Genomic DNA, 12,745 nt, shown 5'->3' on the forward strand with positions numbered 1-12,745 from the left:
GGCCAATATTTGGATAACAATTCTCACCATCACTTTAACTTGAAAATTGGATTAGTTGAAGGCTTAATTGATAGATGTGTTAAACTAAGTGACATCAAATTTAGAAAAGAAAACTTAGATCAATTAAAAATTACTTTGCAACAAATTAATTATCCACTACTATTAATTGAAAGTATCATTAAAGAAAGAGTACATAAAATTAACAACAGCTCAATTAAAAACAAAAAAAAATCAAATTGCTTGAACATTATAGACAAAGTGATTTACGGGTTTTATTACCTTATGTACAAGGTATATCAGAAAGATTAAAAAATGTGTTTAAAAAGTTTATTATTAATGTATATTTTAGAAATCATCACAGATTGAAAAAATGTTTCACTAATATAAAATACTCCGTAAAAATTGATAATAACTCTAATGTTGTCTATTTAATCAAATGTAAAGAATGCAATAAGGTTTATATGGGTGAAACTGGTCGTCGGTCAAAAAATAGAATAGCCGAACTTGAAAGAGATTGTCGAATTGGCAACTTGAACACAGGTCTCTCACAACATTTTTGGAATGTTGATCATTATTTTGATTTCGATTTTTAAAATATTAAAATTCTTGCTAAGGAAAATAACTCTTATACAAGAAAAATTCTAGAATCAATTTTCATAAATAAATTTATAAAAGTATCTGTTAATTTAAAAACAGAAATTCTTAACGTGAAGCAATATTATAATAGCATCATCGATTAATTTGAATTGCCAATGTATTTTGCGCGATTTTCATTTGGAAATGATTTTGTCCATTTTGTCCATCTATAACTACCATTTTCTTCGCTCTCATATTCATTCACTTGTTTGTTTACGTCACACCAATTTGTTAGCTGTTTTACAGAATTTTTAATTGCTAAAATGTGAGCTCTTTTGAGAATTTTGGAAAATTGCTTTGATTTCTACAGTTTCCCAAAACTTTTACTGTACACAATGGACCGACTTACCACGAATTTTTAAATGTTGACGTTCTCTTTGAACTATAATATGATTGACTCCGAAAATTACCTCCAAGGTAAAAATTTGTTTATACTTCTCCTTTATTCTTTTGTATGTAATTTATTTTATTTTTTTTATTTTTAATGATTAATTATACTCTTATAACAGATGTTTTTCTGATGAAGGCCCATAGATGAGGCCGAAACGTCAATAAAAAGGGAGTTTAACTCTATTTCTCTTTTATTACTTTCTTTTACTCTGTATCTAAAATTGATCGCAAGACTGAGAAAACTAGTGGAAAACTTTATTTTCTCTCGTAGTTTTGAATTCGTTGAAATGGCGAAATTCGCGTATTTCGCGGAATCTATAGAAACTACGGAATTCGTGGATTTCACAGAATTAATGGAATTTACAGGAATAATGTAATTCACGGAAGATTGAATTTACGGAATTCGTGGAATTCAAGAAATTCGCGGAATTGACTGTACACGGAGAAAAATGGATGGTCAAAGTTCAGAATTTAAAAGGTATCACTAATTGGCTCCAATTAGCGTAACGAAATCATAGACAGCATAGTGATATCTGTTTAAAAAAGAAGGTTTTTGCCAACTATTTCAGTGCAAAGTGAAGTGTATTTATTGAGGATTCATTGGAAATATCTTATTCTGTAAGTAACTGTTTTAAATAAGTAATTGTAACGTTAATATTTTCTACTAGTAATGTGAGATTTAAGACATTTAATTAAAATCTTTTTGAGGTTAATGTAAGTTTGAAATAGATTATAATTATTTAAGTAATCACTGTTAATTATAGCATTAGTCGATTTAGGATAAACTTGAATTGTACTCATTAATTTGAAACTAAATTATTATTTTTCAGTTCTGACATTAACTGCTGAGATTCATGCAAAGACAGATGGCTGGGGCAGGGTTAATGCACTCGTGATCCTACATACAGTTGATGGAGTCGAATGTCTGATAAAATCAGATCGACCATCTGAGATTTCCAAACCGGCCCTTCAAAATGATCGGGTCAACCAGTTTTAAATGGCCGAGAAAACGGTCTGAGACAATCGAGTCGTCTTTCTGAGATTGTCGATTTGGACCTCTCGTTTTTATCTTCTAGAGATAGCCGACCTTACATTTTTCTCCGTGTAATCGCGAAATGTATAGAATTTACGGAATTCACGGAAATCGAATAATTAAGGGAATTCGCGGAATTTGTAGAATTCAAGGAATTCCATAAATTCTATATATTCCGTGAATTCCGTAATTTCATTGAATTTCATGATTTCCGTGAATTCGAAGAATTCCACGATTTCCTTGAATTTTATGATTTAGTTTAATACCGTGACTCGCTTGAATTCCGTGAAATAAATGAATTCTATTAATTTTATGAATTCCACAAATTCCGTGAATTCCGTGCATTTAATAATTTCCGTAAATTCCATGAATTCTGTGAATTCTATCATTTTCGTGAATTCCATTCATTTCGTGAATTTCGCAAATTGTGTGAATTCCGTGTATTCTATGAATTCCGTGAGTTCCTTGAATTCATTGAATTTTGTGAATTCCACGAATTTCAGTAATTCCATGGATTTCATAAATGTCCTAAATTATTGAAATTAGTCAATTCTATCATTTGCGTAAATTCCATTAATTTTGTGAATTTCGCCAATTCCGCAAATTGCGTGAATTCCGTGTATTCTATGAATTTCGTGAGTTTCTTGAATTCGTTGAATTCCACGAATTTCAGTTATTCCATGAATTCTATAAATGTCCTAAATTATTTGAATTTTTATCAATTCCATTATTTCTGTGAATTCTATTAATTCCGTGAATTTCGTCATTTCCGCGAATTTCATTAATTCCGTGAATTCCTCAAATTGCGCGAACTTCGTAAAATCTATAAATTTCTTAAATTTGTTGAATTCCGTAAACTCAATGAATTACGCGCATTTCATAAATTGTGTGAATTCTGTGAATTCTTTGAATTCAGTGCAGTCCATGAATTCTGTGAATTCTATGAATCAGTGCAGTCCATGAATTCTGTGAATTCTTTGAATTCAGTATAGTCCATGAATTCTGTGAATTTCCTGAATTGTATGAATTCCGTAAAATCTTTGAATGCCGTAAATTCCATGAATTCCGTAAATTCCGGTAATTCTTCGAATCTCCTGAATTTCTTGACTGCAAAATGAGGTAGATTTTGCATACCGTCAGACCCAGGGGCTCTAGTGGAGCAGCTCTTTTGATTGCTTTCTTGATACCAACGGCAGATGTCCCTTATAGTACCACTAACTAATCTTTTAGTTCTTTTGTCTTCCATATTTTTAGTAAGATAATGCACTTTCTCAAAATTCACAGCCAACGCATTTGCCTTATCTACATCGTTGTAGACGAGACTCGTCATGCTGTGGAGTTTTGTTATTTTCACAGGGTTTGGCTTGGCGATTTTTCAAAAGGAATCATCATTAACTTTCAATTCTGCAGCTTGCTATCCCAGTCCTCATTTTTCGATTTTTCAGTTTCCGTGTTAACTGAATCATTAAGAGTGTTTTTAATTATTTATAATTGTAGTATGCCAGTTCTTTTCTGTATTTTGCGAACTTCATTTCTTTCCGATATAAGATCTATTACGTGTTCAGGCAAGGAAGTCCTTGCTGATTCTGGTTACAATTCAAATAGCAGTAGCTATACAGAAAAAACTGGGGTTTCGCTAAAGTTGCAGCTCAAATAAAAGTTGGTGTCATTTCGAACTTGAGTTCCAATAGATACCTGTAGAGAGCCGAAAGGGTTCGTTTAGAGCGCTCTTGAAAAGAACATGAAGTATCATTCCCAAACCAAACTCTTGCAAAGTAGGACTGGTAAGTTAGGAATTGATCTACAGACATTGACCAACGACTTAAAGCGAATAGTTTCTTGCATATGAATATGCCTTTATGTTGACAACTTTGCTACATAACCTGCAAATGATATTTATCATGTCATTATATCTATTTTAATGGCGGTATTATTTTGTTTTTTAATTATCATCATTAGGTTATGTCCATCAGAGTTCAAGTACATGTGTGCTTTAAGGTAAATATTATTTTATTAATTAAACATAATATCTAAGTGGGCAAACCGAAAAATAGGTTCTTTATATATAGGCTCAATTACAATTGAAACCAAGTGTGGTATCATTTAGAGCTCATTTATCGTTTTGGGTTCCTTTTCAGCAAATAGGGTTTATTTTTTTTGCAGCTCCTTGGAAACCAAAAATGAGTTCCAATGGAAAGTTCAGTTTTTTCTGTATGAGGCATTTGTTATTAGTGACGTTAGAGCGTGCACTGAATCATTTATAGCTGTAGTTGTAGGTAGTTTTGAATTGATGGCAATATTGTCCTTTTTGTAATCCCGAAATTTGTTCCAGTCTGCTTTTTTATAATTCAAACAAATTCTTTCTTCAATTTCATGCGTAAGGTCAGTGAATGATCTCAGTTGACACAAAATTTGTCGACGTCTTTACGACATCTTTACGACATCCTATGCCCATGTCGTTAAGTCATCTTTACGATATCGTAAATATGTCGCATGATCTGACGATGTCTTTACGATATCGTAAAGACACTGTAACGACATGGACATAGGATGTCGTAAAGTTGTCGTAACGATGTCATAAAGACGTCGCTAATTTTTGTGCCCAATGGGATACTATTATTGGTAAGTGGTCTGAGTTTCGTCCGTTCAGATTTTTGATTTTATAGTTATGAATTGTTTTGCCATTATTATTGCTGTTTCGCAAATTTCAGTGACTGTGTTTCGCATTGAAATCCCCCAAAGCTAATATTTTATTTTAATTTTTAAATATTTCATCAATATCACTGTTTAGCAGTTTTAGTAAAGGCGTTGAGTGCCGATACTACTGTCAGCACGCTTCATTCTGTTTTATTCAAATATCATAATGAATAATAAGTTTTTAACAATAGTTGAACAATGCTACAAAACAATATTTTTATTTTTATTTATCATACTCTCCATTAAGATTTAAAACATTTTTATTGGATTAGTGTACTTATTAGTATGGTCCGAAAATGCATTAGAAAATGTTTTCCTCTAATTTTAATTTATAGTTTTGGCATTAATTATTATTGTTTCGCTGTTTCTTCTTGTAAAAATTATTTCAAATTTATCAAATGTTAATTTACACACTACATAAATGTCTAAAGAAATTTCTTCAGTAATTTATAATTGTCCTATGTCCATGTCGTTAAGGTGTCTTTACGATATCGTAAATAAGTCGTATGAGCTTACGATGTCTTTACGATATCGCAAAGACATCGAAACGACATAGACATAGGATGTCGTAAAGTTGTCGTAACGATGTCGTAAAGACGTCGCCAAATGTTGTGCCCACTGGGATGCTAGAAAGTTGTGGTTTTCTGTCAAATTGTCCACTTTTTAATTATAGGAAGGTATCAATTGTTATAAAGTCCACAAACATAACTTATGAAACCATTTATTATTGTTTATAACAAACTTCTTTTAGATCAATGCTTCGAAAGTTGCAGCTTTTTTAAATTTTTAGTTCTGAACAAATAATAAATGAACATCAACACGAATTATTTTAAAATAGTATTCCGTTTCTTCAAAATCAAGTATCTTTGTTCTTTTTCTGATGTGTAAAAAGTGTAAATTGAAACAAAAAAGCTCTTAGTGACTACTCCAATAAAAAATGACATCTAATATAATATGTATAGAAAATTTGAATTATATTTTAAATACCTGGTTCTATTTCAAAAAAATATGTCCACAGAAAAGTGAAAAATTTTAACAAAATATAATCTATTCTAACTGGACTAGGTTTATGTAGTCATTGCAACAGGGAAATTATCAACAATTTTATTAATTATCTTCAAATTTGTAATTTATTTGCACCAATTCATTTAAAAAATTTGTTTGTTATTTTTTGTATAAAAAAATCGCGAAGATAACAAAAGAAAGACATAGGAATATTAACGAGCATAGACTTCGAGAGTGAAATCGATTCCATAACTCCTTTGACTCTTAAAATTCATCGTAACATTATAGTACATTGGACCCCCTTCAATAACTTTGGCGAATGCGCCTGTACCATCAAGTGCGTGATCCTTAGCTATAATTTGAGTCACTTTTTCATCTCGCGTCGTCTTAATTTTTTTGGTGACTTCAACTATCTGGAACCACTTTCCAGCTTTCACAATATTTTCCTTGTAAATACATTTATCCCCAGCAAGTCGAGATCCGACAATCAGGTCATGGCCAGCATCAAGTGCTGAATTTGCCGCCACTACGATGATTATTAAAATTGTCAAAATTTCAATAGACTTTATCAATGCCATTTCGAACTTTCGTTAGGAACAGAATACCTGAAATCATACTTTTTTGTTATTAAAAATGTTAATGGGATGATCCAAAGATTGAAGACATTTTAAGAGGGATATTGTGGGGCTCTGGAGAGTTTTCCTATTTTTAATCGGACTCTAGTAAACGAAATAAGTGAGTGCTCTGACGGAAACGTAACGCTTTGTCCATCCCAGCTGAAAATTTCTGTACAGGTATCTCGGAGGATATTGGACATATTTCTGCACACGAAACCTGTATAGGTAATTTTGAAAGTACCTGTGCAGGAATTTAGCAAAGGGAGTTGCACATGATCAGGCAAGAAATATGTACATGATTCTGCAAAGGAAACCTGTACATGATCTTAGAAAGAAACCTGTACATAATCCCGCATAGGTACCTGTATGCAATCTAACCTTTAAATGATTCCGTACAAATTTCTTTACAGAGTGATTGTAAACGCCGGTTAATGTAAAGAAACTGTAAAGAAACACGCACCTTAATTTATCTCGAAAGGGAACCTATACAGGAACCTAGACTCTATCATTAAAAGATTATTTTGTCAGTTCAGGTTCCGTTGCAGGATCGTGTACAGACTCCTTTACCAAATTCATGCACAGAAACCGTCAATATAACCTGTATAGGTTCGTGTGGAGGATCGTGTCCAGGAACATGTCCAGGATCCTATGAGGATCCTGTACAGGATTTTTTATTTGGTTTCTGCGTGAACATGGCTTTGATTGACTGTTTTTAGTTTAAATATAAATTTAACCATTCTGTTAAAAATGACACTACTTGCTTGAAAGTTGAAGAGTTGGATTTTATTTAATTATTTTGCACGGGGCAGTCCCGGTATAAATTATCAATCACAAATGTATTTTTATAATTCAATTAAGTGATCTACTGAGGGCAGTGTGCCCCGACATATTGGAAAAAGCCTGGTTTTTTTTGCCCTATCATTGGCGGACTGGGTTGCAGTCAAGTACACGATGGAGGGGCAAATTTTAATTTATTTTTTTTATTTTATATTTTGTTGTGCTTCATTTAACAGATTTGGGGCGAATTCCGGTTCGATTACCCCATTATTCACGAACTGGATTGCAGCCGAGTGTGCAATGGGGTAGCTACAGCTTAAAGTGGGATCCGAACCACCAGAAATTTTGGAAAGGCACATAGAAAAATTTCCAGAGGTACCGGCTCAGGGATTGAACCCCGACCGTCTAACGTACAGTCCGGGCGATTAACCAATTATTATTTTATTTATTAGATACTATGACATACAAAATTTCGTACTAATAATAATTTTGTATGCTAATTTAAAAACTGTGCGAGACGACCAAACAATAATCGCGATCGTAGCGCGCATTTGAGTTTTCTAATCTCTAAACATGGTTTTTCAATCAATAACATTTATACGTTAAAAATACAATAATGAAGTATTCAGGTCAAAGAAAATTTTTTATGTTTATATTTATCACAAAATATTATTTTAATATTTAATTATTCTTTAATTAATGAATCAAGAATAATAGTTAGAAAACTAGTTTTCTAGTGGTTTAAATTCGGGAATTTCATAATTCGGCCATTTTCTGGCAACAATTTTATCATTTCGCTAATTTTGTAATCGGATAATTTTCTTTTTCGGAAAATTCACAATGTCGAAAGTTTATTCTTCCGGCATTTTTCAGTCCTCCCAAACTTTTCATTAAAAATCGTGAAAAATGAACTTTTTAACTTTGAAAATTCATAATAAAAAATAATGCATGTTTTCAGTTTTAAAATTACAATTTTTTTTAACCTTTTACATTTACAGTTTATTGAATTTGCAAACTTTAGAATTGAAAATTTAATTTCTGATTAAAATTAAAATGATGAAAGTTTTAAGTTCTACAATCAAAAATTCTGAAATTTTCATTCTTAGAATTCACAATTTCTCCATTTCGAACCTTTATCATTCAAAACTTGACTTTGAATTGCCAACTGTAAAAATTAAAGACTTTTGAATTATAAATCTTCAAATTTGAATTACACAGTTTTTACCTCTAGAGGGCTAAATATTGAATTTTGAAAATTAGAATTAAATCTAAATGGATTTATGTTTCTTTAATTTTTTATTAATGTAATATCTTTAAATTATACTTTTTTAGTTAAAGATTTAGCAAATTAATCAATTAAAAAAATAATAAATTCATTGTAATATTTCTACAATGAATAATAATGCTAAATAATATGTTCAAAATTCAACGATTTGATAGTAACAAAATTTTTTGTGTTAAATCAAAATAGATTAAAATTGAACTCTATCTTAAATTAATACCCGAGTAATTAAATGATTTCTTTAATTTTAAATATATATTATTTTAGATTTCTAAATTTTAATCTCGATCTTTAAAATTTCAATTTTTTCCTTTTATTGGTTTTGATTTTACAATTAAAATTGAAATAGTTGAATTTTTAAGACTATGATTGAAAATTGAAACAGTTTTATTTTTTTAAATTTAAATTAATTTAGAATAATTGAAATTTAAAGGGTTTCTAGTACAAAAAAAGGGTTAATATCGTAATTCTTGGTCATTTATTTTGTCTCCAGTTTTTAAGTAAAGTAAGTAAAGTTCGGTTTCGTTTAATTTTGAACTTTCCGTGATAAAAATTTTTTATTTTTAATATTTTCCATTTTAAATTCCTTTTTGTTTTGAAATTTTTTCAAATAATTCAAATTTTAATATTTTTAATTCAAAAAAATGTTAATCTTGATCTGCTAAAATCACGATGAATTTATTTTTTTGGTCTTGGAATAATTTTAAAATTGTTCAAGTTCAAAAGTTTTCAAATTTTCAAATATTCATTTTTGTTTGCGCCTTATTAGAACGAATACAATTTTCATTTCTTTTCATTTAACATATCACAATTTTCGAAATTCTAATCCGAAAATATTCCATGTTTAATTTCATTTTTCACATAATTGAAATTGTCCTCTGTTCGGATTTTTAGTATTATATCATGCAATTTCGATTATCCCTTTGACTTAGAAATAATAAAATTTCAATTACTTTCTAAATGAAATGAACAAATTTCAAAAATTTTAGTCATAATTTTTTACACGCAAGCTGCTTTAATTGTTTTTTAATTTTAGAAACTCCTAATTTTAAATTATTGAATTTTAAATAATTTTATTTTAAAAAGATACAAGTGCAATACGTTTTCATTTTATAAAAAATATTATTCTTTTTTCAAAATTTTGCCTAATCTAAAATCGTTTCATTTGAAAGGTCTTTCATTAAAAATCGTTCCATATTTTTTTTAAACGCTTTCAAAAGAATATTTAGTGCCCCAAAATTCTCTTTCTATCTGCAAATTTGATAATTTTCTAACATTCCGAAAACCATGTCATAAAAAATCTCATATTTTCATGTATTAAATTTGAAATGATTTTACATATAAATTTAAGAATGAAAACATTTTCAATTTAGATTGATATGCACATATTATAAAAGATATTACAAAAAAATTGTTATTATTTTAATAAAAACCTAAATTTATTAAAAGTAACTTCATAATTATTATTTGTAGCTTTTTTTAGTAAGCAGACTGTAAAAATCGAATAAACTTTTTAAAATAATAACCAATTAATTTAATATTAATTAAAATTTAAAAAAATAATTTAATAAATTTTTATGCGCACGATTATATAATTCTAGAAACTCACCTGAACTTAAACACTTCAAAGTTCCTTTTATGACTCTCTCAATTGTAGATAATTGAAATTTTATAAGTATCACTTACACCAATTCCATCGTGATTGGGAATGACGTAAGAACAATCATTCAATCGATTATTTTCCTCGAAGTATTGCCATATCAAATTGATCTTCAAAGTTCGCTAAATTCTTGAAATTGATAAAGAAACGAAAATTATTTGTCATCAGGCAAAAGTACTTAGGAACTTTTAAACAAAGTATAAATTATTATTAACATTTTACTTTAAACAATGACAAGGTACTAAATTTTTATAATTGGATATTAAATTATGATTATTGCAATTTCCTTGCCAAAATGCTAAGATTATATATTTATGATTATTTTCAGTAAGATTTGTCAATTCTTTCTGTAGATTATTAAATTCTAAAAAAATTGTAGTTAAAATATGTGAACATACATTATATTGGTTTATTCGCTATGGGTCAGCAAACAGCAATCTTTAGGAAGGTGGGCGGAACTTCCCGGATTTATGTTGACTCCGAACGTAAACAGTCAAGGGCGTATGAACCGCTTCCGGTGGCTTTTACAGCGTGGAAATATATATTTCAAAAAGTTGTTTTTCTAATACGGATAAAATAATAATCTAAATATTTGACGTAAATGAGTAAGAAGGTTTGCTCTTACACCTTATTTAATCATTTTAAGACAGCAGCATCCAAAACATCACTTTTTTCACCAAAACACCGCACGTCAACAATTCAAGTGGAGAAGCACGCATTTCTGCATACTCACATATAAATGTATGCGAGGTAATTTCATAACTAGACAAACCAAAAAGTTAATGAACAGAAAATAACTTACTTTCATAAATATTTAATTAAATATCTACAAAAAACTCTGTTTTCACTATTCTCACGTTAACACTTGAGAATTTGAGATTAATGAACACTGCAGTGGGATTTCGATCCTTGAAGTAGTTCGCACTTATCTTTGTTTTCTTTCGATTTTTTCAATTTGAAACGACCATAATCTCTCTATCTCTGTCTCTCCAATAATTCTTCTTTTTCTTGTTCTTTGTTTTCTTTATCGAATTGTAGCGGTTACTGAGTGGCTACGACAGCACTAACAATTGAGAAGTAATGTAAATTTTAATTGAATATTAACGAGAAAATGTCAGAGTAAATAATTAATTTTAAAACGTAGTATAACATTTTAGAATCAAGTAAATTGATATATAATTCTCTTCTTTATTAACGTTGCTCCAATAACTTCGAGATACTACTTTGCGATCAACATTTGCGTGTCAGATGGCGCTGTTATCAATATCAAAGACAGGCTCATTTGATCGCAGGAGATAATCTGATCAGTGAATCAGTGTCTTGGGCTTCAGTTGGCTTCAAGCAACGGTTCCCCACTGTTGACCGACGTGAGCTCGACATCGTGCTTATTCGCTATGTGCGTGTCTTTCGCTTTGAGTGAACTGTCGCAACGACATCACGCAGTTACAAGATATATTAAATAATAAATATTTTTTATCTTAAATTGGAAACTGTAAAATGTAGCCCAGAATGCCAATTTTTACAAAATACTTAAAGGTTCAACTAAAAAAGGTAGATTTTAAACCAAATAGTTGCTTTTTTGACAAAAAAAGTATTTACAAAAAAGAGGAATTTTCAACAAAATACATATATTTTGAAGTTATTTCTACCATTTGCATAAAAATCTAATGTATCTTTTTTGTATAAAATTTACCTATTTTGAAGGAAATTTTTTTTTTATTTCAAATTCAACTTCTTGTGCAAGGGTTAACCTACTTTCCTAAAAATTTATTTTTGAAACTGAAAATTTACTATTTGATTAAAAGTTCAACTGTTTCTTCAAAATAAAGTTTTTTGTAGAAGATTCATATTTTCTGGTGTCATATATAATTAGTGTTTTAAATTAAATTTTTTTTAACTTAAAATTTATTTTAATTTCAAATTTAAGTATTCCAACTTCAATTTAAAATGTATCCTTTTCAGTTGAAAATTTATCTCTTTGGTAAAAAATTAAACTTTTTTTCACAAAATATATTTTAAAATTGAAAATCGATTTTCTTTGATGAAAATTAATCTTTTTCTAGTTAAATATTCAGTTATTTTGTAGACAATTCATTTTTGTAATTCGATATTAACTTTCAAAATATAAGTTTAGCTATTACATTTTTTATTAAAAATTTAACTGTTTTAGTTAAAAAATAAATTTTTAGGAAAGTAGTTCAGCTTCTAAACAAGTAGTTGAATTTGAAATTTCAACAACAAAAATTCTTACAAAATAGGTAAATTCTCTACTAAAAAAGATACATTCCTTATCAAAAATGAAATAGTTAAATTTTCAGTGAAAAAAATTAATTTTAACCCAAAAAACAGAATTTTTAATAAAAGGAATAATTTTTCAACTAAAATAATAAATCTGCAACTAAAAAACATAATTTTTAACAAATTAGTTCAATTTTCGAAAAAATAGTTGAATTTTCGAGCTGTAAATACGAATTTGCTACAAAAAGTTTGGTTTTAACCCAAAAAAAAAATAATTTTCAAAAACCTCTTCAGATTTTAAGGCCATCTGACAAGTAGATTATGTGACTAGATTCCTACCATACCGATACTTTTTTTATTTTCAACTTATTTTTACACAAAGCACCATATCGAGTTGAAAATTTGGGATA

At 29.2% G+C, this 12,745-nt stretch overlaps 1 protein-coding gene across 1 annotated transcript; it reads right to left on the bottom strand.

Moving 5' to 3' along the window:
* Positions 1 to 5,973: 5,973 nt before the first annotated feature.
* Positions 5,974 to 6,339, bottom strand: LOC117181060 (probable salivary secreted peptide). Its single transcript, XM_033373628.1, has one exon. It carries the CDS (start codon positions 6,337 to 6,339, stop codon positions 5,974 to 5,976), a length of 366 nt encoding a protein of 121 aa, XP_033229519.1.
* Positions 6,340 to 12,745: the final 6,406 nt, after the last annotated feature.

This window comes from Belonocnema kinseyi, chromosome 10 (assembly GCF_010883055.1).
Source record: "Belonocnema kinseyi isolate 2016_QV_RU_SX_M_011 chromosome 10, B_treatae_v1, whole genome shotgun sequence".
NCBI classification, from domain to species: domain Eukaryota; kingdom Metazoa; phylum Arthropoda; class Insecta; order Hymenoptera; family Cynipidae; genus Belonocnema; species Belonocnema kinseyi.